Raw genomic sequence first — 26,405 nt, forward strand, 5'->3', positions numbered from 1 at the left:
GCGCAGCGCGGGTGGAAATCTGAACGAAGAGTGTTGTTTCTGAGATCCAGCCGGGACCTCGCGACACCCGCAGGTTATCTCTCGAAAAGGACACAACCACAACCAGATAACAACATCCAGGCTTTGAATTTCGCGGAGACACCGGGAATCAGCAAAGACTCTGCCTTGTGTGAGGTTGGTGGAGTTTTTACGTGTGTGTGTGCGAGCTGTGCTGTGCAGCGTTAGTGTTGCAGTGTGTTTTAAAATGTGTGGGATGAAGCTTAACCCGCCGTTAAGGAGCGCTGCTCTGAATCGCCTATGTGTATAACACTATATGATCGCGAGGTGCGAAAGTTGCATAACTGTGTTACTGACACGGTCAGTCTCGGTCAGCAGAATCCAGCAGGACACCGGCCCCGACCCACATCACGGTAGGAACCTGAATCCGATCGCGTGGGAATAACCTTTACGTGCTGTAAACGGAAATGCCGCCAGTAATCTGCGCTGAGAGGAACTTTATATAAATATATGAGTAAATGCATTATGCAGTAAAATTTGATACTCATCGCTAAACTGCCGAGTATTAGAGTTGACAGAGTAATCGTTGGGATGTCAGGGAGACATATGGCTCATTGTTTATTTACTTTGTGGTGTCACTGTCACATGAAAACTCCGGCATAATGCCTTACATAAAGAGTCTACTGCAGCTGCACATGGCAGAACTTCACATGCAACTCCGGATAGAGAATCTGAGATGTGAGTTATGGTTTCCCTCAAAGAGGCTGTCATCGCGTTGAGTCAGGCCGTTTTGCCTATGAGGGAAACAATATTTACATGTAAGATACTTTGTCTCTTCCAACCATTCATTCATTATAATGTGCTGTCTGTGACTCAATGGGAAGTACTTCTACTCAACGACTGCAACACAATTTTGTGATATTGTACCTTTACTTTTAATTCAAATCATTTGTTTGACATCAGTGTTCAGCCGTTGTTAAAAGGGAAACTGGCGAGATAATAAAGTAACAGCTGTCATTAATGTAGAATGCAATTACAGTGACATGCAGTATATAACACTAAAACATGGAACTTAATTTAGCAGGAATCTTGTGGGAGATAGACATGCAGCAGCAGCAAGTCTGATGTGGCCATATTCAGCTTGCCCTTTGTGACTGGGAAGAGGGTAAAAAGGATGATGGATGCATTTAAGGCTGGTATCTTACTATAGCAATCAGCGAAAGGGCATCTGTACAAATTTTCCCTCCCACAATTGCAGTGCCAGAGGAGAAGAGCTTGCCAATTAATTTTTTCTACTTGATGTCAGACAAATTAGATCATGTTACAGGACAGCTCAGCAACATGTATGATTTCTCTCACTGACATTTTTCACAGTGGGATCTCAAATTTGAAAGGTGCCAAAGCTTTGGGGCCGTTTTTGTGGACACTGTAGCACAGAATATATCTTTTCTTGTCAGCATGTTGCTCTATGTGCAGTTTTCTGATTGAACTCTGGTGGTCTGGGAACTGAAGCCAAAAGTGGATAGAGTCTTGGGTGGTCTAGGCAGGTACTTTTTCATTACTTCTATTCAGGATGCCACCCAAGACAGATGTATGCATGAGGAAACAATGCCAGAGAAACCTCAGTCATGTCTGCACGTGAAGGAACTCACCGCATTTGTTACCCTAAGATTTGAATTGTAACGATTATATTTGCATAAAAGAATCAGGTTACGATGAGAAATTACATTAAAAGTGTGAAAATAATATAATATAGATCTCATTCGCTCTAACTATAAGTTAGATATAGAAACTCTTCCACAAATCTACATGTATTCCCTGCAGGAGTCATGTTTTAAGTCCTCTTTCAGAAAAGTAAAAGTGTGTCATCAGCAGCTTTTTAAAATGTACTTTTCTTACACTAAATGGGAAGTTAATGCTGCCATTATGTGAAAGCAATCAATCAATTTCTGAAACTTTATTTATAAAGTACCGTTCTTACCGGTTAGTGCAGTTCAAGGTGATTAACAGATGATAACAATGTAAAAACAATTCAGGACAAGGTTTCTCAGTTTATGCTAATTACATATTCAAGTTTCCTATTAACACTAAAGCAATATTTTTTTTTCAGCACCTTACTTTGCAAGTATAAATATTTATTTGCAAAGATTTTCAGAGTTAAAAGATGGTGATTTAAGAACTTCACCTAAATACAAAACATTAGAAAATCTCTCAAAGCTGTCAGTGTTAACTTTTGGAATTAAAAAATGATGCCCTGCTGCAATCAGTTTCTGAAGCCAAGGTTCAAAGTTCACTTTCTAACTTTGCATTCAACAGCATACCAGTAAATTGGAGTGTATTGTACAATATGGGAACTGCACTCTGTAATTAGTCAAATTATTGCCTTTAACATGATCCACAGTTATAAAAGTGCATCTACTCCAGCATTATTGTAAAAGATGGTTTGAGAGGACAAGTTAGATAATATGATCCGAGCACTGTCGTGTGCATATTTTTACATCTGACAAAGAGAATGGAAATATTGGGTGATGATGTAGTACTCGCCTAAAGTATGAATGGATTTCTAGGTCTTGTTTATTTAATTCAGTAGTATAATCTGCCCCAGTCATTTCCTCTGGAAAAGACGGGTTTAAAAAGAATCAAGTAAAGCAAAAAGAAATGAGCAGCTTAGCAGCACACAAAAGAGGTAAGTGTTAGCAAGTGAAAATATAGTTTGAAATGGAGTTACCTTTAAAAAAAAAAAACTACATCTTTCTGATCCCAACTGTTCGTGTTGCACGTGAAAGCAACGTGTCACAGTGCCACAGTAGAAGTCTTAGAACTTTTTGATTGCCATTTGTTTTTCTGGTACTGCTGATCGAGAGCAACGCCTTGGAAAATAAGGATGGGACAGACGAAGATTACTGGAAATATCTCACAGGCTGTCTTTCCACCAGTCTAAGAAAACATGTGTTCACCACTACCGCAGTGGCCAGAGCTGAGAAACTCAACAAATGTAATCAAATTTTAATTTCCCACCTTGATTACAACCTTAGCTTTAATGGTTTCAAGCCATATCTGAAAGGAGTGTTCCATCCTTTTCACAATTAGAAAGTGATTTCTTCTAAATTGTCTCTTTTTAAAGTCCCTGAAGATTTTGAAAGGCAAAGGAAGCAACATGTTCCAATAGTCCAGAACAACCCTTTGATTGCATTAAAATGGCTGACAGGATCTACAAAAACTAACAGGCGACCCGTAATTGTGTTAGGTTTCATTTATTGCTCTGTTAGCCATATATATGTATATATAGTGTCATAAACAAATGATCAGGTGTCAAGTCTCTCCTTGTTGTCTCCTTGTTGATTGCTTGAGAGTTCAGTCTGTATAGTTTGGCCAATGTTATTTTGGTATTTTAGTGTAAATAAGACACAGACAATGGAAGGTAGACACGGACATTGAACTGTTCAACTGTACTCTGCAATGTTTCTCAGAGAATATGCTCAATCAAAATATCAATATTCAATACAGGCACAGTAAAGTTAAAGATAAATCCAGTGTTTTAAATGGCTTCAGATATGTCTAAATACGGACAGACAACATGAAACATTTGGACATGAGTTTTTCTAGCCATCAACTTTTCCATCTGCTGCATTTCCAACATTACATAGACCCACACTGTATACACAGTCTCACTCAGCTGTCAGCATATCCTTAGCAGATGAACAGACAACAAACATGAGTTTCACACGTAAAAGTGCTTGTGCAGGCATGGGTTTGACACACAAAACTAACTTGGTGAGACTAAATACACATCCATAGAGAGCTCAGGTGATTTCAGGGGGGGGGCGCATACAGCTGTGAGTGTTTAGTCCCAGTGGAAAATACACATCTACCATTGCACGGCTGAGGGAAAGACATGCCGGTGTTCAGTCAGGTCTTCCCTGTAAAACATCCAGGCTGGAGGTTAAACACTGATACTTTCAGGCGTTGATCTCAACATGCAGCCCAGAAACAGGATTTTGCAAGTCCTAACATTTGATATTTTATTTTATTTTAAATCTTAAGTTTGACTGTAATTAACAGGTCACAGTTGGAATATGTATGTACAACTAGTGAACTCAATACTTTACTACAAAGGATTTCAGGCGAAAGTAAAGAAAGTGTGCTTCACACCGAGACAGTCATGTAAACCACTGGGTAAATTACATCACTATGGTATAATTAGCATAATTCTATATCATTATGGACTGAACCTTTTCATTTCAACTGTTGCACATGTAGTACATTCAGCTCTCCATGTGAGTATCTTGACTGATAGATTTTACTTTGGAAATTCTCTTGGAAATTTCCAATCCTTTTCTCTGTTGTTTCTGTTTTTGTCATTAACCAAAATTAAGAATACACAAATTTGTGGTCCTTTTGAACTGCACTTCCCTGTGATCCCTTCAGAAACAAAAATTACATTTTTCATAGATGGTCTGTTTAAAAAGTTTCCATTTCTTCTTCTTCTGATTATAATGACCTATTTCCCTTGTGTTTAATCCAAACATGCGACTGTTGATGCGCCCAAAAATATGGTATTTGTTACTTTAAGTTATCGGAGGTATTTCCAGCCAACTGTTTCAAAACCTGCCATTTGTAGGCACCATTATTGAAATTGTTACTGGTTTTATACAGGGCAGTGTGTCTAAACCCTGCCAACTTCAGGCCATAGAAAACATGGCAAAGTTCCACACTGTTGGCTGGCAACCTCGGGTGGCATTCAGATAAACGGTGTTCAGTGTTTTATGTGTTCTAGGTTGAATGACCCTTTGAAAGGGTTGAAGGGCTCAGAAAGGACAGACCTGCTGCTCTTAAAGGCCACACTGTTTGAACATCAGAGAAACATGTACTTGGCTCTTCAGAGGTCAGGGGTTAAACCCTGCTATGAGCTGTGATATCACACCAGACAAAAGACATGAGACACCTTTTTGAAGAAGGATTGGTGCAGTATTGAGTTATGTCTCAAAAGTTTTTTAACTGTGTTTGTTAGTGTGTGTTGGGGGTGTTTACATGCACAAATGAACTGATACATCCTTGTGTTTAGGGATGACGACTGGTGTTTTTGCATGTTTTTACTAATTGAATACAAATGCCACATACTTTGCTCTGGCACTAACCATTTTCAAAAGCAAATATTAAGCTCAGCTGTGTCCTGCCTTCCAGGCAATTATTGGTTTCATTTCATGTTAACATTAGAATTAAAGTTCCTGCGCAGACTTTAAAACTTCCTTGGTGATTTGTTTCTGTCTTCTGTTCAGTAAGAGTTGTGTTGTAACTGTTTTATAATGAAATAAAACAGATGCATACATTTATATTGAGCCAAGATATTTCTTTTTTCACTTAAACACAAATTAGCTGGGGTAGTTGTTTGATGCAGTCAGTGGATTCCACAGTAAATCTAATCATACTTTTCTTAAATTTTCACTACATGTGGAATTTGCAATAGACGTGTCACTTTACTAACATGTATAATCTCCTTCTCTCCACAGATCAGTCCCCTCCCTCGTTTATTTCCTCCGGCTTCACCCTTGTGAAGATGGGGTGATTGTGCTCTTTCATCATCCACTTAACTAACCTGAAACAAGCCCAGGGTAGAACTCCTCCTGGTGTCAGAAGATTCAGACTCCAAGCCCTATTGCTTCCCAATGCTGGAAGACCAGGATGGAGCCTCAGGCGGCAGTGGGTCCACCTCATGCGGATCCATCCCAATGGGGGCCGCAGGGTGCAGCTCCATGGCACAGCTGCACCGGATGGGTGGCTACAGCCAGGGTGGGCCTAACTTAGGCCTACCCTCAGAGGGCAGTGACAGCAGTGGTCAGGACCCTCCCGCCTCACCACACAACCTTCGCAAGAACGCCCGCTCCCGAACGCTCCCAGAGGAGGACGTGGAGATGAAGAGCAGCGGGTCCAGCGGGAGTGGGACCGAGTCGCATGGCAGTGAAAGTCACAGCAACGAGAGCAATGGCCATGAGTCACTGGGCAGCTCCAATGGCAACAGCAAAGACTCTGCACGAGCAGACTCTTGTGAGAGCAATAAAAGGTTAGTGGTGATTCTGCAAATTATTGAACCATTAGATGGTCGGCTTTGATGATGTCATGCTTCTCATGAATGTGAGTGTAAAGAAAAGAGAGAGAGAGGGAAACTCCCCTTGTTGGCATTACATTTTTTAAGCCAGGCATCTGCCAGTAGGTCAACAGAAAAGATGGATACAGCAGTTAAATCCAAATAGCAGCAATCATTGCTTGCAAGTTAGGACCATCGCTGACAAATGAATGTCCAAACCCCGATGACGAAAAAATACCAACGTTTGCTGCAATTGAATTTACAATTCTGAAACTGGAGTGGTGCTGAACTTTTAAGGCAATACAAGTTCTTGGACGGGAAAAACTTGGCTGAATTATTTATGCTCTCTTCATTTTAAAGGCATGGTTAACCTTGGCATATTCCTAAACCGTAAGTACAGGATGTCACACTGCAGTACAGTAGTACGGTCAAATTTTATGTTCAAGAACATTTTTCCAACTCTAAATCATATCAAGCTCAGTATTGAATGTGTGGAATCACTTTCAGGGGATCAAACTACTTGTTTGATAGGTGGGCCCTCTGCTGGATCACTCATGGACATAATGCACCAGTTTGACTCAGTAGCAGTAATGATATGTGCTACTATCATCAACAAGTGGTTGGACCTTTTCGAATGGCAGATGGACTTAAATTGACTCAAAAAACTTCTGCCAGTTTCGGGCAGATTTATTTCTTCCAACAGTGGCACAAGAAGTAGTCCGAACCAAGACAACCGTGATATGCAGGACAGTGCTCCATCTCAATGCATCCAAACACTCCACACTGCTTGGCTGGCCAGAAAAGGCTTCAAAGATGATAGAATGATGACTTGGCCCTCGTGTTCACCGGATTCAAATCCCATTCAAATCTTGTAGGCCCTCTTTTAGCATGACATTTACGATGAGGACGAACCATATGCACCTTTAAACAGCATGTGGGATTCATTGGGCTCCATGGATGTAATGTACACGACAGTATTTAAAAAGAAAGGTAGCCATTTCTGGCAAAGGAAAGGGCAAAAATGTTTTATTATTATTATTTATTAAAACATATAGTTTGTGTAGTAAATTTAAGAAAATGATTTGTATTGTAGTTTCCAATTGTGTTTTTTTTAAACAAAAAAAGCTTGACTTTTTCCCTGTATAACATTCACTTTTCTTACAAATTAGAATTGGATTTCCCTGATTATAATGCATTTTTTCCACAATAGAAGAAGTACTGGGAAACCGCTCTTTCCTAATAATAATGCACAGAGAGTAGACTGACGTCTCTTGTGACAATGAGAAATCATGGCCTCCCTCTCTACATTCATAATGAATGCAGCTGTCAGCGTCGGATGTTTTTGTCAGCGTTGACTGTCTGTAGACCAGTGAGCGAAGGCTTCAGTCATGGCCATTGAGCTCTCCGCCCGGAAGCACATTTGAAGCATAAATGAACCTGCTCTGCCAGGTTTCTCTGACCATGAGCGTTTTGTCCTCAAAGCTAAAAACCTAAACAGACACTGATTTGAATGATAGCTTTTAAGTGGTGCTGCTTTCAGTGACGCTCATCCTGCCAGCTGAGCACTTCCCTCGACTGACATTAAACTAAACCTGCCCACCAAGCATCCTGCTTGTCAGAACATTTTACTTTAGGAGTTTTGACAAATGAAGATTCATTTAACATCATTCACTTTTACCATAATCGTGTTATCACCCTCTAAACCAGATCTGATGCCAGCTCACATTACATGCAAGTGAGTCAGCTCTCGCTTCTGGTCGGATCAGTTGGTGGTTGCTTTTGGCAGTTTGTAGCTTGTGTGTATTAAATCCTGTTTTTTTTTTTCTTTGTCGTGATCAAAGTGGGAAACATGGTAAACATGATCTGGTTTGTATTTAGGGCAAAGCAAATATTAGGTTGACCTGATATAAAAATATGAGTTGTTGTTTTGACTGAATGTGGGATCAAAAGCACCCAAAACTGCAAACCATGACCAGACTCCCACTTACTTGGATGCTGAGTGGTTGGTGATTGATGTAGAGAGTAAAGCAGTACATTTTTGGGCAAAAATGTCAAACATTACTTGTTCCACTTTATGAATTTGAGTATTTCCTGTTTCTTCATATCAGTTATGACGGTGTCTTGAATATGTGAATTTTTTTTCTGAATCTAAATCAGTAATTAAAAAAGCATCAACCTTTTTTCACGGTTGACTTTTCCACCATCAGAGAAGTTAAAGGGGCAAATGTTTTAATGTAACACTAGTACAGAGTTACCATGTGGCTGGCGTCAGCATTACAAAGAAGTGATTTCTATGGCAATTTGTTTACGTACATGTTCAGATTTTTAGTTTCTTCCAGCAACAGAGTTTGTCAGCCAGTGCTTTCCTTGTGTTGTTAGTGTTGGCAGTCAGTGAGGGGATAAGGTGAGCTCAATTTATAGCTCTGGTGACATTCATCTTGTGTCCTTGCCAGATTTTAAAGGTAAACTTGGGTGTATGTTGTTTTTGTCATGAAGCCCAGCTCAAGCACACGAATCCCACTTTTCTGACCTCGCAATAAATCTCACTGAGACTGCTGAACCTATTTCTTTAAAGAGTTATTAGTGTCAGAAATTCTAAAGTAAACAGCAGAAAGCTGAAGCGTTAACAATGTGCCAGACAGATCCTTTGCTCCTTGAAGTTGTACAGCATATCAACTTAAGTACAGAGGTAGGAATTTGGTTGAGTCGTGAACAAAACCTCTCCAAATCTCCCAAAGAATCGTCCGGACGTGACCATCGCGTGACCTAAAATAGGTCCAAACACAATGTGGCCTGCTCAGGAGCTGTGCAGTGGAAAGAATAAAATGACTGTAGCTCCAATAGCAAATCTGAATTGATGTCATGCTGGAGGCTGGCTTTCTCTCAAAGCCAGATGGGTTACACACTTTCCAACTCCTTGATATTGCCATGACAATGCCTTGTTTGTATCTGTTTGTCACTGGGTGGAGCTAGCGGAGTTGCACGCTTTGACGTTCTTACTCCGTCACTCCCAGCCCTGCCTCTCTTGCCTCATTTAATCTTTTTAAATACCTTTTTTTTTTTTAAAGAACACATCTTCTTCCTGTCGATCCCACGCGTACCAACTCCCTCCCTTGTCCGCTGACGCCATGACTGACGTCTTCCTGTCCATTACTCGCTTTGTTTCTCTATTTACTCACCCCTCCTTCTTTTCGGTTCAACTAACTTTTTGTACCCATTTTTTTTTTGTAAACCGCTCCCTCAACCTCCAAATTGACTCTCTCTATACCGTATATTTGACTTTTTCCGCTTTTCACCTGCATCCAAACTTTGCTCTACTTTGTTCGACTTCTCTCTCTCTCAAGTTGCTGTTATACCATCGTCCCAATACAGTAAAAGTGCGGGTGTATCCTAAACCGATTACTCGGTGTACTTGATGAATGAGGTCATGCATGCTTGGATATCAATTTGGAAATATTGCACTGTTACGAAGTCACTTAAGCCTTTTATTTAGAGAAAAGCTTGTTGTAACTAAGAGATGAGTCATGTCTCTTGAGTGCTGCTGATTTTAGTGCATTAGTGCACTGACAAGCTTGCAGGCTAATATAGAGGGCTGCATTCTGTACACTTTAACTTGAGTTGCACCGTGCACTTATTGGGAATTCAAAGGCTAAATTTTGCAAACTTTACCAGATTCTGCCACAGCAACGTTATGTTTTGAAGAATGACATATTTTGTTGAGCTGTTGATCAAACGGAGTAAATTTCTCTTCAGTCACTTACAATTGTCTTTTAAGCTCAACGTCGGGGTTTCTTTTCTCGTCAAATGAGAAATGAACAAGCATCACGTCAAAAATAATTAGCCTACACACTGACTGATTTTCTAAGGTCAGTGAATATTTCAAATGTTTCTATTTCATCTGAATTTTTTTTTTATTTTTATCTTTGACACAATTTGAGTTTGCATTACTTGTTATGATTCATTTTCTCCAAGTTGATCACTAATTGTGTACTTCATTTATAGTCATCAAACAGAATGGAAAAACACGTCAGATTTGAAGCAGACTTAAGCTTCTGTTTGCCTTATTTATATGCAGGTTATTCCCTATTCATGTAATGACACATGACACATCACACACACACACACACACACACACACACACACACACACACACACACACACACACACACACACACACACACACACACACACACACACACACACACGCAGGTTTCTGCACAGAATAGAAGGTTGCCTGCAACTTTGAACATTCTCTTTTTGTAACTTGTTTTATTTGGGTTAACTAATGCATGTTCAGACATTCCTGTCTAAAACCAGCTGTTGCATTCTTGACTACTGAAGGCTATATTTGATAGAATTAGATACCTATTTGGGCCTTGAGAGGCTATTTGTAAAGATATTTTCTATTCTTGTTTCAGATGTTTTCTGGTTATTTTTAGGAGCTGGAGTTGTTGTTCAGGTGAGTCGGTGTCTAGGACAGCTGTTAATAATAATCAAGGTGAAGGTCTGTTTAGGAGGTCACCTTGATCAAAGTAGAAACTAAAACTGAAGCTTGTGCTTCTTTTAGCAGTCTGTTTTGGTGATCACACATGGTGGCATACAGACTTAGGATGTACCAGGTTGTCAATTAGCCTGCTGTGCTAAACTGTTTCTAAGTCTCACAAGCTAATACATAATCAGTCTGCCCGGTCTTAAAGCAGCTGTTGCGTTTTTGTGAAGGCTATATTTGGTCGAATTAGAGACGGACCTTTACTTGGAGAGTCTATTTGTAAAGGTGAGTTCTATTCTTGGCCAGGTAAACCTGTTATACATAGTAAGCTGTGTTGTAGTGAGTCAGTGTCTCTAAGGACTGTTCACCTTATTGTATTAGTGCAATGGTAAGCTTGTAGGTTAATCACACACTCTTCAGCTGCATGCAGGCCTTCATTATGAGTCTAACTTCACTGGTGTTTTCACCACCAACACCAAACAGAAACAGTATGTTAAAACCTGTACTGTAAAATTTGACAACAATATTAACTCAACATCTGTTTTATAGTTTTTTCTACAAATTTTGATGGGGATCTTCATCTTTCTCAGCAGATGAAAGGCGTTCAGTAAAACCTAAGTATGGAAGTTCTGTCATGTCATAATGTGTGGTACTCACGGTGGTTGATATCATGACATCAAAAGTTATCATGCCCATTAAACACACTGAGGCTGAGGAAAGCTGTGGTTTCTTATATACAGAGAAAGTGCCTCAGTGCAGTCGTGGGAGGAATAGAATGGGTCAAGAAAATAACTAAAATTAGGATGCATTGTTTTTTTAGGGTAGGTGGCCACAGTCAGAAAATAACAGGTGCTATATATATTATCTATTTTATTTTTTCTGTCCACCAAAGGAACAGCACCAAAGTTTCTGCTGCCACTGCTCCCAGTTGTGTTTTGACCCCGAATTCTTACTTTATTGGTGCTTTCCTGCTGTGCACCCCTTGAGCTGCAGATTAATGCAAGTTCCTCAGGGTGAGATCGACCTCAGATTTGGAGTATGGTTTCCTTTGTAGACCTGCTGATGTGAAGCTGCATGCACACTGTCCCCCATTCACTCTCACAAAGGCAGAAAGCAGCTGATCTTTATTTAGCTTGAATTAATAACACCCCATACTGTGAGATTGAGTGTACTTGTTCTTCCTATTATTAGGTGACTTGAGCACCTTAAATGCATGTATGAAACGTGGGAAATATGTGCTTTAGAGTAGAAGAAACTGATTTTGTATCCAGTTAGTCCGCTGCTGTTTATTTTTTATGCATGGAGGACTTAAAATCAGACTTGATTAGAATTAGAAGTCCCTTCCTCTCTCTTTGTGCCCATTTTTGCTGTAATTTAAGAAATGTTGCTATATTTTGTTAATGTTCTGTCAGCAATTTTAAAATGTCCCTTTTCTTGCACAGTTCGAACTCCCACAGTCCGTCTCCTCCAAGCAGCTCAAACGCCTTCAGTCTGCTGAGCTCAGAACAGGACAACCCTTCAACTAGCGGCTGCAGGTTAGTGCACCAACCACTGTTGTATCACCAAGTGCATCACGTCACAGAATATTCTAATTCTGATAGTATCACAGCTTACAAAATGACTCAAGTTACAAAATAAACCTTTCAAAATCAACAATTAGGCCTTTATTTAATGATTTAGCAAGGGACTATTTTCCTTGTTAAATATCTGACTTGCCGCTTTACACATGTGTCCAACTTGCAGTAGTCAGGAGTCGGCCAAAGCCAAGACCCAGAAGGAGGTGATTAAAACTCTGAAAGAGCTGAAGCTTCACCTGCCTGCTGAGAAGAGAAACAATAACAAGTCCACCACATTAAACACCATGAAGTACGCCCTTCGCTGTGTGAAACAGGTGGAAGGTATGTAGTACAAAAAAGCAGCAGTCTATGCCTTTTCTATGCTTCTGTCTTGTTGTGTTCCCATGAACCTCTACAAACCTGCTTTTTTTTGTTTGATATTTCTTTTACAAAAAATTATTTTCTATGGAATTCAAGAAATAGCCGAAGCTGAAACCAATAAAAGAGAAATAAAGACATAGCTTTGAGCGAGAGGGAACATTTTTGTTGGCAGCTGTATGGTTAATGGTCTGTAATTGCTTAATTCAACACTGTGTAAATTCTGACAAGATCACTGTATTTTCTGTCTTGCAGCCAATGAGGAGTATTACCAGCTGCTGATGACCAATGACAGTCTGCCTTCAGGCCTGGATGTGTCTTCCTATACGATAGAGGAGATAGACAGCATCACTTCTGAATACACCCTAAAAAATAATGTAATCCTTAAAATAAACTTTCAAACAAATAATTGAAGTTTGTATCAAATCTGATCAATGTAGGGTTTGAACAAGAATATTTTAATTGAATGTGTTTCAGCAGTTTTTTCACTCATCCCTCAATCTGGCTTTTGTGTCTTAAACAGGACATATTTGCAGTAGCAGTGTCTCTGATCACAGGAAGGATAGTATACATTTCTGATCAGGCTGCCTCCATCCTCAACTGCAAGAGAGATGTCTTCAAGAACACCAAGTTTGTAGAGTTTCTGACGCCGCAGGATGTCAGCGTGTTCTACAGCTTCACAACGCCTTACCGCCTGCCCTCCTGGAGCATGTGCACTGGAGCAGGTATAACAACTCCCTGCAAGCACACTATCAATAATTCCCTTGAGGGCATATTTGATCATAATTGCGCTTATGAGAATGACAAGTGAAGCCGATCTTATTTATGTAGCACAAAATCACAAATTTGTCCCTGCAGCAGATGACACCCTTAGATCTTTAATTTGGATATGAAAAATAAAGGGAGAAAAGTCAGGAGGAGCAGCGGAGGAGACTTCTCCAGCAGCACAGACAGATATTTGATAGATGCTGTATTTACGAAGTAGGCACAGGAAACAATTACAATAAGGAGAGAAAATAACAGTTGAGTGAAACAAACTGTATGTGAAGTATGTTTACCACACAAGCAGCTTCCAGGAGCACAAACACTAACATACCAAGAGGGGTCATTTGCATTGTCTTCAATCATTCTGGCAAATACTTGCAAACATAAGAACCTGCGCAAAAGATGCAAAAATGACTGATTGAGAGTCTCAGATAGTACCATGGAAGCCTCATAACCAGTCACTGAAACACAGCCAGCTACTGTATCTACGTGGAGCATTAAGTTTAAGTCGACCTGACTGTAGCTGTTCATAGAACTGATGGTGTTTTGGATAGAACACACCGAACTGTCTCAGTTGCATAATTGGGAAAGTATAATGAGCTACTGAAGGAGGAAGCTTGTTCAATTTCACAGAGGAAAAAATACACACTTGTTGTAGACACCATCTGAACTGAGATCATAAACCCTGTTTTCAGAAACTCAGAGAGCTCATTAAATATCCTCCAGTTGAACTGATAATGACCAAAAGGACTAGTGGCTCTGCTTTAAAGCTTTTCTACACTCCACACCCAGAGCTTTACATTTGCTGTTGTGATTTGTGCCTTAAAAGACTGGAAGTACTTTGGTTAGTGCATTAAGGTAATAGTGGGACTGTTTATATTGATTGTATATAAGTGCAGGGCTGAGCATCAAAATGATGTTTTTCCATTCATGTTTTTCCATTCATGATTCCGTTCATGATCATGTTGCTTTTGAATAAAAGAAAAAATGCTCTTCTCATTACAGATTCATCTCCGCCTGACTGCATGCAGGAAAAGTCTTTTTTCTGTCGTATCAGGTGGGTGGGTGTTGATTCAAACATGCCGTCGGCCCATCTGCCGCTTGTAGCTGTTTGTAGTTTTTATTCATACCTTCATTCCAGTCCAGATGATTTTCAATTAGTTTGTGACATCATATGCGTAACAGCTGTAATCAGATGCTTTTTCCAGGCCAGTGTTATACATATAGATAGACAGACACATTTACACATAAAAAACACACATTGCATTTGCTGAGAAGCTCTGATAACGTTATAATTTCACCAGATGTAAAGATGTCTCATTTGTCATTACACTTGACATGTCTACCGTCAAACAAAAAAAAAACGGAAATTTAAGAAACATTTATTCACTCCCATTAATTGTACACAGATATGGATATGCAAATAGCTACATAGTGCCCCCCCCCATGTGTCCAGAACCTGACATTCAACATACATGGACGATAATGATGATGATGATGATGATGATGATGATGATTGAGAATATTTGTGCATACTTTAATAGAGATCACTATCTTGGCATCATTTAGTTTAGTTTAACTCTTATCTCATATCCAGTGGTGGTAAAGAGTGTGAGGGCGACCTGCAGTACTATCCGTTCCGCATGACGCCTTACCTGATGAAGGTCCAAGACACAGTGCACGCTGAAGACCAGTTCTGCTGCCTCCTCCTGGCTGAGAGGGTTCACTCCGGTTACAATGGTAAGAACTTGACTGCAGGTTTGGACAAAAAAAAAACAGAAGAAGAACCACAGAAAAGTAAAAATGTTGTTTATTATCACATCTGCTTTTTTAATGTAAATTTCCTGACTGTTACTTATAATAATGATAATACTATTTGCTCACTATGAGCATACGTTGTTACCAAAATCTAAATAGTCAGTCAGAATTTGAACTTCAATATAAATTAATTTAAAGTAGAAAATATATGTTGAATGTGTGTTTAGAGCTTCCTTGTTTTCTGCTCTTGCTAAAGGTTCTTGACTGTTGAAAGATTAAAAACAGTCCTAGTTTTATTGGGGACAACATACAAGTCATTAATTATATTTTTTAATTGAAATCCCCACAGCACCCAGAATTCCTACGGACAAGCGCATCTTCACCACCACACATACTCCAAGTTGTGTGTTCCAGGATGTGGATGAGAGGTAAGCCATGAAGAATTTTACTGAGGAGCTAAAATATATATATATATTTTTTATAAATAAAAGATAAATCTTCAGTTTTTCCTCAAAGAAACCTAAACTCTACATGGATAATACAAATTGTGCTGTTTGTATTTAGCAGAGATGTTATGTGTTTTGTTTCAGGGCGGTTCCTCTCCTCGGGTACCTCCCCCAGGACCTGATTGGTACCCCAGTCCTCCTCCACCTGCATCCTAATGACCGCCCAATCATGCTGGCCATTCACAAAAAGAGTGAGTCCACAGAGTGAAAGAGATAAAGAATCAATATCTAGTATCTGCGCATGAAATCAGCCCCCACCATGACCTGACTCTGTTTTCTTTGACTTCATCTGCAGTCCTTCAGTGTGCAGGACAACCTTTTGACCACTCGTCCATCCGGTTCTGTGCACGAAATGGAGAATACGTCATCATAGACACCAGCTGGTCCAGTTTTGTCAACCCCTGGAGTCGCAAGGTCTCCTTTGTTATTGGAAGACACAAAGTCCGCATGTGAGTGTTAGTCCTGTGATACACCGTCTGTCATACATGTAGATCACTAAAACACTGTATGAATAAATTACATAGATTGTAAAATATGTTGCATAAAAAAGTTTTCAGTCAGGTTTAAAAGGTGTGTGATGTATCTTAATCTGGTGATGTATTTGTCTACCAGGGGCCCTGTGAATGAAGATGTTTTTGTGGCCCCGGTCTCAACTGTGAGTAAGATGAAGACTATGGACTCTGACATCCAGGAGATTACTGAGCAGATCCATCGGCTCCTGCTACAGGTAAGAGAGAATAAAAAATAAAGAAAAATAAAATAAAATAATAAAATAAAATAAATCACAAAGCTAGAAGGAAATGTTGCAACAGAAGGCAACAGGGTGGAAGAAAGAGCAACCTTAAGACTTCCAAGAGTTAAAAGAGACTAAAGATCTAACTAGAACACAGAATAACACTGGATGATTTCAGGCAGCTCTACATCTTCTATAACAGCATCTCTTCATCCCCTTTTCATCTCTTTCTCTGCTCTCTTCATCTTTAATCAGCCGGTTCATAACAGTGGATCCAGTGGCTACGGTAGTTTTAACAGCAATGAACACCTTCTGGGCATGACCTCCTCCAGTGAGAGCCTGAACAACGGCACCAGCAGCAAAAAGAAACAGGAGGAAGAGGATGTTAGCAGCAAAGCCAGACCTGTAAGTAAACCGTATAATCACGGCCTGTTTATTGTGTAGTAAATGGTTATTAGTCTGCACTTGTATGACTAATACATCTCATGATGCTAAATGACAATGATTACAAACGCTCTCAAACCTCCATTTACTCCTCTGAGTGTCCTTTATATAGGGACTAGTGAATGACTGAACAAGGGGGTGATCTCAGCCACAGAGTGACAGTTCAGTACTGTATGTTTCAGCCCACATAGTCCTGCTTCGACTGGATGACATGGCAATAACAGTTACTAAAAGTCTAACTTACAAACAGTAACTTCATGTTTGATCTGATTTTGGCTAATTCCATTTTAGCCTCAAAAGTTACATGTTTATTATTATTCATATTAAGGTTTTTGTGACCACTGAATTTTGTCCACTATGTTAAATGTTACTCTATTGGTTGACGTTAAAAGTCTTAGTAAAACAGCAGTGAATCTAGGTTTCTTCAACAGATGTTGTATTGAGTCTTGTGTCTGTTACACAGCGAACCTTTCAGGAAATCTGTAAGGGAATTCATCTTCAGAAGAGTCAAGAGCAGCAAACAGCTAAACCAGACCGTAAAAAGAGCAATGGCAGTAAGTCCAACTGAAAATGGTCTTCATATTTGTGTTTGTGAGAATATGTGTGTGTGCGACAAACGACCTAAGACTGTTAAAGTGTCTTTTTGCAACTTGTTGGGAAAATGTGACATTTGCTTCCTCCACTTGAACCCTAACTCCTGACCTCTCTCCAGCAGAGTCTGTACATAAGAGCCCGGGGGTGGTGCGGCCCAAAGACTCGGTCGCTGCTATTAACAGGGGGGAAACTGGGTCAACTGTGGAGGAGAGTAGATCCGCTTTCCAGGAGGAGCTGGCCTTCAATGATCAGACTGTCTACTCCTACCAGCAGATCAGCTGTCTGGACAGCGTTATCAGGTACAGAGATGGAGACTGACATGACTAGAAGAATGCTCGCCATGGGCATGACTAATACTATGAAGGAGGAATTTCCATTCAGACTTGTTCTCTCCAAATTTTAAGATTTTCCGCCCTGTAATATATGATAAGTATGGTAAAGGCAAACCAGAGAATCTACTTGAAATGCTACAAGGGCAATGTTTCTGTTAAATAACAGTAAAAATGCTAAAACTGTTCCCTGCGATATGATTTATGATTCCTGTAGGTACTTGGAGAGCTGTAACCTTCCCATCACAATGAAGAGGAAGTGTCAATCTTCCTCTAACATCACGTCCTCTAACTCAGATGAGGACAAACAAAAAGGATCCAACAGCATGCTGGTTTCTGAAGGTACGTGGCACTGATTCAGTTCATACAGTACGAGGGGCAATCAAAAAGTTATGACACTGCTCCTTTTGCGCACTAACGGCACCGCGATGTGCACGGAGCAAGGAGAAGCTTTAACCATCATGAGTAAGTATTCCCTATTACGTAGTTTGATCAACATCAGCACCGGAGTTACACGCGTTTCTGTAAGCACTGGTACATGCGTATTTGCGATTTCACAGTGCACCTGAAACCTGAGCAGAGAGCGGGTGAGTTGGGGTAGTGGAGAGTAGTGATTGTATTGTTACGATCAAGACACTTGTCCATTTGTTGGAGAACCAAACTGCCATTGTGCCGCAGTTTAAGCTGTTGGCACATGTTGTTTTTCTTTAGATTTCTCATAACCTTAGAGTTCAACTCTGTGTTGACAGTCTGGCAGTCTTTTAAGCATTTCTAGGGTCTCCGCTGCCGCTTTCTCAAGTTTGACACAAAATTTGATATGGACCCTCTGCTCATGTGCATGGTGAAATCGCAAATGCTCCCAAACCACTGCTTGCAATAACATGCTGATTTTGATCAAGTGGCATAACTTGGAATACTTAATCACAAAGGGCATTTGTTTCCCCTGCTTCGAGCACATTACTGATGCACTCTGTTTGCGCGCAACAAGAGCAGTCTGAACTTTTAGATTTTCCTTGGTATAGTTATCACACTACAAAACTATGGCCTTCTCAGGCATTCTTCCCTTTAAACTTCTCTCTCAGACTCTAGAATGACAGTTCCTTGTCAGTAGCTCTTGTTCTCTGTTCTCTTTGGCAGAACCGGCCTTGTTGAAGGATCGGTCTGGTCTCTCTGCTTTGGACCATCAAGACAAAAAGTCCAGTGACGCAACCTCAGCGGTAGTGGGCACTTCGCTGCCCTTACCTGTACCAAACAAACCAGAAAGCGTGGTGTCCATAACCAGCCAGTGTAGCTACAGTAGCACCATAGTGCATGTTGGGGACAAGAAACCTCAGCCCGAGTCAGGTAGAGACCTCTGAGTAACATACTCTTATCTTATCATTTCATTTTTTTTAATGAACAATGTTAAAAAAACAAACATGTTATTTATTTTAAAAAGGTATTGGCCACTTAAACATATTAAATGGTTGCACCAAATTAGCAGCAATAAGGGCATTAACTGCTGAAATACAATTTGAAATCAGTTTTCTGGAGAAAATGCCACATACCTGCATATTCATTGGCTAACATGATGTTGCGAGCATCGGGGAAGATTGATCAATGGCTGCTCCTTTATACAGTATCAATGAACAGTTATACACCACCTTGGGATACTTAATCTTTTATGTTTCACAGCTTTGACCCAAAGTGCATTTTTATTTTAGCTTTCTGACAATGTTGAACAGAAAAACTAAAATAATCTCTACAAATCACAAATATAAAACACTGTAGGTACTGCAGCAATCATTGCAGCCAGTGAGTGAGTCAGACTCACTGAAATGAACAATCCCACCCTGTGCTTTGGACAAACCAAGTGTATAACTGTTTAATACACAGTCTTTTCATTGAACCATCTGATAGCCCTGAAAGTGGTTTCCACTTTTGACCTTTTGAAAGTTTTTCTTTTTTATTGTGAAGTTGTTTTTTTTTTCAACAGGATCCATTATAGTGTATGTTCCAACCCAAGCTACTACAATGCTCGCCTTTCATTGTTTCAACTGTATATTAAAGTTGTTTCCTCGGTGTCATCCATGCAGAGATCATAGAGGACATACCTGGTGCAGGGGAGATGGCAGAACCCAGCCAGAACCCTGGTGCTCTTCCTTGCAAGGTTTCCCCTCCCAGTCAGGAGAGGGAGTCCTACAAGAAACTGGGGTTGACGAAACAGGTTTTGGCAGCCCATACACAGAAGGAGGAGCAGGCCTTTCTGTACCGCCTGAAAGAGCTTCGTGGACTCTCAGCCCTCAAAGCAAACTGCTCCAAGTATCTGGAGCGCCAGAAAGAAGAAACCGCCAGCAACGGTACCGCTAAACACCAACATCATCACTTCATCAATCTGCTCAGATTTGTCAATACACACAAGCTGGCACACAGTTAGTTATTACACTGACCCCAAAGTTAGTTTAGCTTACTCGGAAGAAAAAATGGACACAACATTATTTCTCAAACATTTATCACATTTAATAGACAAAGCCCCTGGTTCAAGTTTAATCTTTCATACTGACCACAGAGAATAACAAACAAACTAGTTTCCTATATACTACATATATTGTGTCATTTTAATAACTGTTCCAGAGGTTGAACCAATACTGTTTTATAAAAGTAAAGTTTAGAGACAGTTTCATCAAGATGGTCCAGACTCCTAGTTTAAGGACCACCTGGTCAGACTCTGATGCAGCAGTTTTTGCCATGTTCCCAGGTTTCAATGACTGCAGTGTTTTCATAACTTTTGATCTGTTTTAAGTCCAAAGTAAGTTAGTAAGCTCTATATTTGTCTTAAAAATGTCAACAACGATCACAAAAATCATAAATGTTGTTTTATATTCTTGACCCCCTAGCTTCACCTGCTGCTCGACCCTGCAAACAGAGTGGTCCAGGTCCGAAGCCGATGAGACGGCGAGGCACAAGGATTAAGAAGACCAAATCAAAGCGACCAAGGCAGATCGAGTCCTCAGACAGCACAGTGTCCCCACACAGACAGCAGCTGCGGCCGCGGCCACCTTTTTTAAACCATGGCCTTAACCAGACTTCTTGGTCTCCCTCTGAGACATCACAGTCAACTTTTCCCATGGCCTATCCAGCTGTGATGCCAGGCTACCCTCTCCAGGCTTACCCCACAGCCGATTCCATAGCTCCTCGCACAGATGCCTCTCTACAAGGCTTTGGGGCCAATCTGGGTGCCCAAGCCCCTCCCTGCCCACCTTCCATCCATGCTGCTCCCTACCCCTCCCCCATGGTCACCCCCATTGTGGCTCTAGTGCTACCCAATTACTTGTACCCTCTAATGGGCCCCGGTCCTCCACCACCACAGCCAGTGTACCAAGCAGAGACTGGGGGCTTCCCCACCCAAACACAGCCTTTTGGTCAGGCTGCCTTTCCGGGCCAGGGCGCTTTCACGACTCCACCTTCCTTCAATTGTCAGAATCTGTTCCATGCCCAGAACCACTTTCCTCCTCAAGCAGGCTTCCTGACTCCGTCGTTCTACGTCCCTCCATCCTCCGAAACTCCAAAGCCACCCATGGAGGGTCAGTCTCGCCCCTCAACACCGCAGTCTGGTGGAGATGGAGGCCAGACATCACCACCCTTGTTCCAGTCCCCCTGCAGCTCACCCCTCAACCTGCTGGAACTGGAGCTGTCTGTGGACAATGCAGCGCTCTCCTGTGGAGGACAAGGGACCACTACGGCTGAAAGGGAGAAAGCAGCAAGTGGCATCCAGGCCAAAGAGAGGGAGCTGAAACAGGTAAACAATGAAACACTTTTATTTTTTTTTTTTTTTTTTTTTCTCCTTCCTTTTTTCTTCCCAACTCTCCCACTGCCTCTGACTCTATATTCTTGCCTTTGAACCCTCTTAAACTGTCTGGATACAATAACAATTCCTCACTAAACTTTAGATTAGTAGGCGGTTTAAAACCACCTTAGATTGGGCTGTGTCATGTTCCCCCAACTCAAGAGCCAAGAGTTGACTCATATGTATCTTGGTGTTTTGGGATTTAATGCCATCGTCGCAGTAATTGATCCAAAATATTCACAGTAAACTGCTTCAGTTTTTTGACATTGTACTGCTATGCCATGTGTAAAGTCAAGTCAGTCAAGACTCTGGCAATGAAATGTGGCCCAGGGTGTTAATACATGATGTTATTATCCCTTACACCCTTTAGCCATCTCTCAGTCTCCTTGGTCCACCTGGACCGTTGTATTTCGAGGGCACACCCTGTGTCTGTGAGCGTTTGTCTTGGGATAAAGTGTGCTCTAGGCTGAGGGCTTGCAGCAGAGAGGTAGGCAAATCATCAGAAAACCTCCACACTTTTCAAATCCCATTCCGCCCCAATTCCATATGGTAGCAACTTTTTCCCTTTTCATGACCTCTGATTTATATTTTTAACCTGCACTGTTGTTGTCTATCCAACAGAAAGTATTGCCAAGATTGATATTGACTTCTAATTAAAGCATGAGTCTGTAAAACCTTTAAATAATAGGATGAGGAAACACATGGTGTATTATGTTACTCGATTAGTGTAGCACAAGTTTGTATGGACGCATACAGTCATACATACAGCCTTTGGAATTCTCTGTATTTATGTATTAATTGGTCATAAAAGGTGATCTGATCTTCATCACAGTCACAAGTACAAACACAGTGTGCTTAAGCTAATAACACAAATAATATGAAGTGTCTTTATCGAACACAACCTTTATGCAAGTAAACCACTGGATTTAATAACTAGACCTCCTTTGGAAACATTAACCTCAACCACAGATGACCTGCACAACATTCAGAGGAATTCTGGACCATTTTTCTTCCTCAGCATTTATTATTTATGGTGTGAACAGCTCTTTTGAAGTCACTGTAGCATTGTGGAATTTTAAGGTTCTCCTTGGCAAACTTCAGAGGCTTTTTTTGCACAGCAGCCTCCTCTATGTTTTTCTGTCAGGGACACCTTGCTTGCTCAATAATTTGGGTACGGTAAATGTTTAAAGTTTTTGTTTATATGTCGTCCAATCTTGTTTGACTACCTGGATTCCAGATTTGCTGACTCCTGAATCCAGTCGGGTTTTGTTGATGTCATTAGCATCTGGGTTCCACTTTACTGTTGTTTGAATGACGTGTTCAATTTTAACAAGACCTGTACAATAATTTGTCATTAGTTAAAATAGATTGCATTTGTTGATGACTATTACTTAGGTGAAGCTCTGACCATACTTTAAGATACCTGTATACACGATAAATGTGTTTACTTCCAAAGGGCTCACCTACTTATTGTACCACTGCACAGACACTGTGATTTTACATGCAAGACCTCCCAGGCTTGAATCAACCTCATTAGAGCTTTTTTAGAATCAAACATTGGGAAGTGATATTGCTGTTTTTGTATTATATTGTTTTGAGATGTGACAAGGAACACAAAAATTTAATTGTTTGCAAAAAATTTATATATATGTATATATAAAAGTCCAATATATATATAAATAATGTACATTTCTAAATTGTACATTTGTACATTTCTAAATATATCCTCCATTCCATATATTCTAAATATATCCTCCATTCTGGTATTGAATTTTCCCTACTTTAAATCAGCTGCTCAAGGATCAGGGTCACTGTTATGTATCTAATTACATTTAACCACAATCGTTTGTTATTGAGGACCAGGTGATCATGATGCAGCAGTAATATACTCTCGGTTGAGTCTTTTAATTCAGAGGCAGGATGTAAAGCAGCCAGTGATATTGCACCCGCCTGTATTATAAAGAATTAGCCGATGGAGGCCGTTCTCCAGCATGAGGGCCAGAGCGAGCTGCTGTATGTTGTCAATCTCATCTTTAATGGTATCTCTTTACTATCTGTGTTTTTGCAGACAAGTTCACGTGGCGACAGCAACAACAGTGATGCCAACTCTTTATCCAGCGAAATGCTCGACATTATTCTCCAAGAGGACTCCTGTTCAGGCACCGGCTCAGCCACCTCGGGGTCCATGGGCTCAGGGTCCAACGGCTGTAGAACTTCAGCCAGCGGAGCGTCAGGCAGTGGGACCTCTGGCAGTGGGACCTCAGGCAGCAGTACAGGTGTGCACACAAGTTTCAACATCTTATGGATGTTATAAACTGAAGTTAACTATCCTCATGGGTAAATGAGCAGGAGAAACTGAACACAGACAGCCAAATGGGAAGTAGAAAACATCAAGAATCTGAATCAGATTTGATCTCATTTTAATATTCGATTCCTAGTGTTGTGTGTTGTCTCTATGTTGTCTTTTATGTAAAAACAACTTGGTAACACTCTTTTCTTTGGCTTTTCTCAGGAAGTAACAATAGTAGTAAGTACTTTGGCAGTGTGGACTCGTCTCAGAACAGTCAGAAGGTCAAAGGTCACATGAGCAGCAGCGAAGGAAGGCCGGCCGAGATGGAGCAAAGTGAACACTTCATCAAGTATGTACTGCAGGACCCGCTGTGGCTGCTCACGGCCAACACAGATGACACAGTCATGATGACCTATCAGCTACCCTCGCGGTGAGTCAAAGGAGGGAGACGCAGCCAGAGCAAAGTAAGATAGTGACCCCCTGTAGAAACTGTGGTTTGATATTTTATCAACCTTCTGTTTGTTACGGAAGCCAAAAGGGCATGCATTCAGGCAAACTGTCCTCTGTTCCTCGTTAATAGACTGGTTTCATGTTTATAGACAGTGGAGTGTGCATGATGCCACAGTGGACTGAAAACACAGGTGTCAGGCTCTTCTCTTAAGTCAACAACTGGGTAGAGGATTGTAAAATGATTTTAAGTAAACATGTATTGGACTTTTTCCACAGCACACAGTTTACTTTTGGGGGTGGGGGGGGGGGCGGATAGTGCGTACTGTAGATTGGGTTTAGTTTAGTTTTAGTTTGGTTTAGGTATAGTTTAGTTTATTAAAATTATTTATAACAGGCACCATTTACAAAATACATTAATCTAAAAAAAAAAAAAATCCAAAAAAGGACAGATACTTTATACCACATTTAGCTACTAGCTAATTTCCATCATTTGTCCCTCGGCAGGTGAGATTTCCAACTGTGCAGGACAACAGACAACTATAGACAATTGACTCTGGATAACAAACATTACACATGGAGGTTCTACCCAGTTGCTTTACATTTATCAGAAAAATTTGAATCTTGCAAGTCCACATAGACTTTACTGGTCGCTTCAGCAAAACTATGAAAACCCTTACTCCTTCTTTTTTCCTTTAAAAGTTTCTGAAGGAAATGATTTATCAAGTTATTAAAATCCATAGCTTAGTATATATTTTTAAAAGAAAAAAAGAGCTCAAACACATCTTGTTGTCGAGTTAATCATGATGCGATTGCTAAATGTAACTTTGAGACCAACTGGTGGACACCACTCTCTTAGTAGGAGTTCAACAAGCTCTCTGTGTTTTCAGCGCATTATCAAACCATACACTTGGAGGCCCACACATATCAGGTTTATTTTTTTATGCTTCCAATTGGGTGGAAGATATCACAAGTATCCCCAATACAGAGGCTCCTCTTTGAGCTTTCTGCAGTGCTGTTGTCTGTTTTCTGACCTCTGGCTGCACACACGTCAAAGTGTCACCTTGAAACCTGTCTGTGAGCTACAGACATTTGATAATGGTACCACTAAATATACTGATACGTCCTTCTTACTTCTGTTTCACGAGACCTCCACATATTCCCATAAGCACAGAGTGAACAGTCAAATTAACCGTGATACCAAATGTTTTGGTACCGTTTTTGTGATTCCTTCCAGTTGTCTCATTTGTGCAATAGAGAACACAATTTTCTTTTGTAGTCAAAAAATAGAATCGATGTGTATTTCTGACCACTAGATGGCACCCTCACATTAACACAGTCAGTGAAGGAGCCTGATATCGAGAAGCTGTAGGCAGATGACTGTAGATCAGCAAAGTTACATCAGTGGAGAAGTTACAATGACAAATATTTCAAAAGCTCAAGATAATTTGAAGGAACTAAGCTTTGTTGTTGTCACTCTTAGTGATCCTCCAACATATTGATTGTATCACCCAGCCCACTTCTTGCAAACCCAACTCTTGTAACATCAGAGGAGATTTGATTGTATGTTTACTGAGCGTTGTGTTTGTGTGTCTGCTTGTGTCTGCAGTGACATCCAGAGAGTGCTCAGAGAGGACAACGAGAAGCTGAGGCAGCTGCAGAAGAGCCAGCCCCACTTTTCAGAGGAGCAGAAGAAGGAGCTGATCGAGGTCCACCCCTGGATCAAGAAGGGAGGTTTACCCAAGGCAATAGACATCGAGGTAGAGTGAAATACCTATTTCACCACACACTGTTCCTCTCACCTCAAAGCCTCATTTAACCATGGCCATGTTTTCCAGATGTGCTCCTGCTGTGACAGCTCCACAGAGGCAGCAGCAGTGGCAGCAGCGGAGGATCAGCCAGACCTGGACCTCTGTGATACAGAGATGGGGGATGTCAGCTGCCAGGAGAGGCCCTAAGAGGGAGCCCTTAAACACTGTCGTCATCTCCTGCCGCAGCCCTTTTCTGGCCCCCGGCCCCCAGATGCAACCAGCGAGACAATAGGCTGCTCAAGATTTTTAGAGTGACTTTCATTACCCAACCGTCTGTTGTTCTGCAGAACTGTGGAGAGAGACCTGCTTAGACGGGCTCTTACTGTTTTTGTCTTACTGTTTTATGAATTTTACCTATTTAGACACCAGAGAAAAGAAGCTTAATCAGTCCTGACTT

General features: G+C 40.8%; 1 protein-coding gene across 4 annotated transcripts; it reads left to right on the plus strand.

Annotated features, from left to right (window-relative positions):
* Nucleotides 1-26,004, plus strand: per2 (period circadian clock 2). Of its 4 annotated transcripts, none has more exons than XM_069691979.1 (23): nucleotides 1-174; nucleotides 5,508-6,058; nucleotides 12,014-12,106; nucleotides 12,315-12,469; nucleotides 12,761-12,882; nucleotides 13,029-13,230; nucleotides 14,276-14,327; nucleotides 14,868-15,010; nucleotides 15,378-15,456; nucleotides 15,619-15,725; nucleotides 15,830-15,983; nucleotides 16,147-16,261; nucleotides 16,523-16,672; nucleotides 17,175-17,265; nucleotides 17,424-17,604; nucleotides 17,852-17,976; nucleotides 18,772-18,978; nucleotides 19,710-19,973; nucleotides 20,511-21,412; nucleotides 21,831-21,947; nucleotides 23,529-23,736; nucleotides 23,973-24,180; nucleotides 25,807-26,004. In XM_069691979.1, the coding sequence occupies exons 2-23, from the start codon at nucleotides 5,664-5,666 to the stop codon at nucleotides 25,964-25,966; spliced, it is 4,230 nt and encodes a 1,409-aa protein (XP_069548080.1). In that variant the 5' UTR covers nucleotides 1-174; nucleotides 5,508-5,663; the 3' UTR covers nucleotides 25,967-26,004. The 4 variants fall into 4 exon arrangements, with proteins under 4 accessions (XP_069548080.1, XP_069548081.1, XP_069548083.1 ...); XM_069691980.1 differs by having other exon boundaries at nucleotides 17,427-17,604; XM_069691982.1 differs by lacking the exon at nucleotides 21,831-21,947.
* Nucleotides 26,005-26,405: the final 401 nt, after the last annotated feature.

Source organism: Brachyistius frenatus, unplaced genomic scaffold (assembly GCF_029030835.1).
Source record: "Brachyistius frenatus isolate BFR_SWC_R1_liver_20210118 unplaced genomic scaffold, ASM2903083v1 Contig_12, whole genome shotgun sequence".
Lineage (NCBI taxonomy): Eukaryota > Metazoa > Chordata > Actinopteri > Embiotocidae > Brachyistius > Brachyistius frenatus.

Bases quoted from the DNA above. Each gene is read 5' to 3' on its own strand.
- per2 (XM_069691979.1), top strand. From the start codon at position 5,664: ATGCTGGAAGACCAGGATGGAGCCTCAGGCGGCAGTGGGTCCACCTCA. The intron at 12,883-13,028 runs GTAATCCTTAAA...TGTCTTAAACAG, and splicing joins AATACACCCTAAAAAATAAT to GACATATTTGCAGTAGCAGT. The intron at 18,979-19,709 runs GTAGAGACCTCT...TCATCCATGCAG, and splicing joins GAAACCTCAGCCCGAGTCAG to AGATCATAGAGGACATACCT.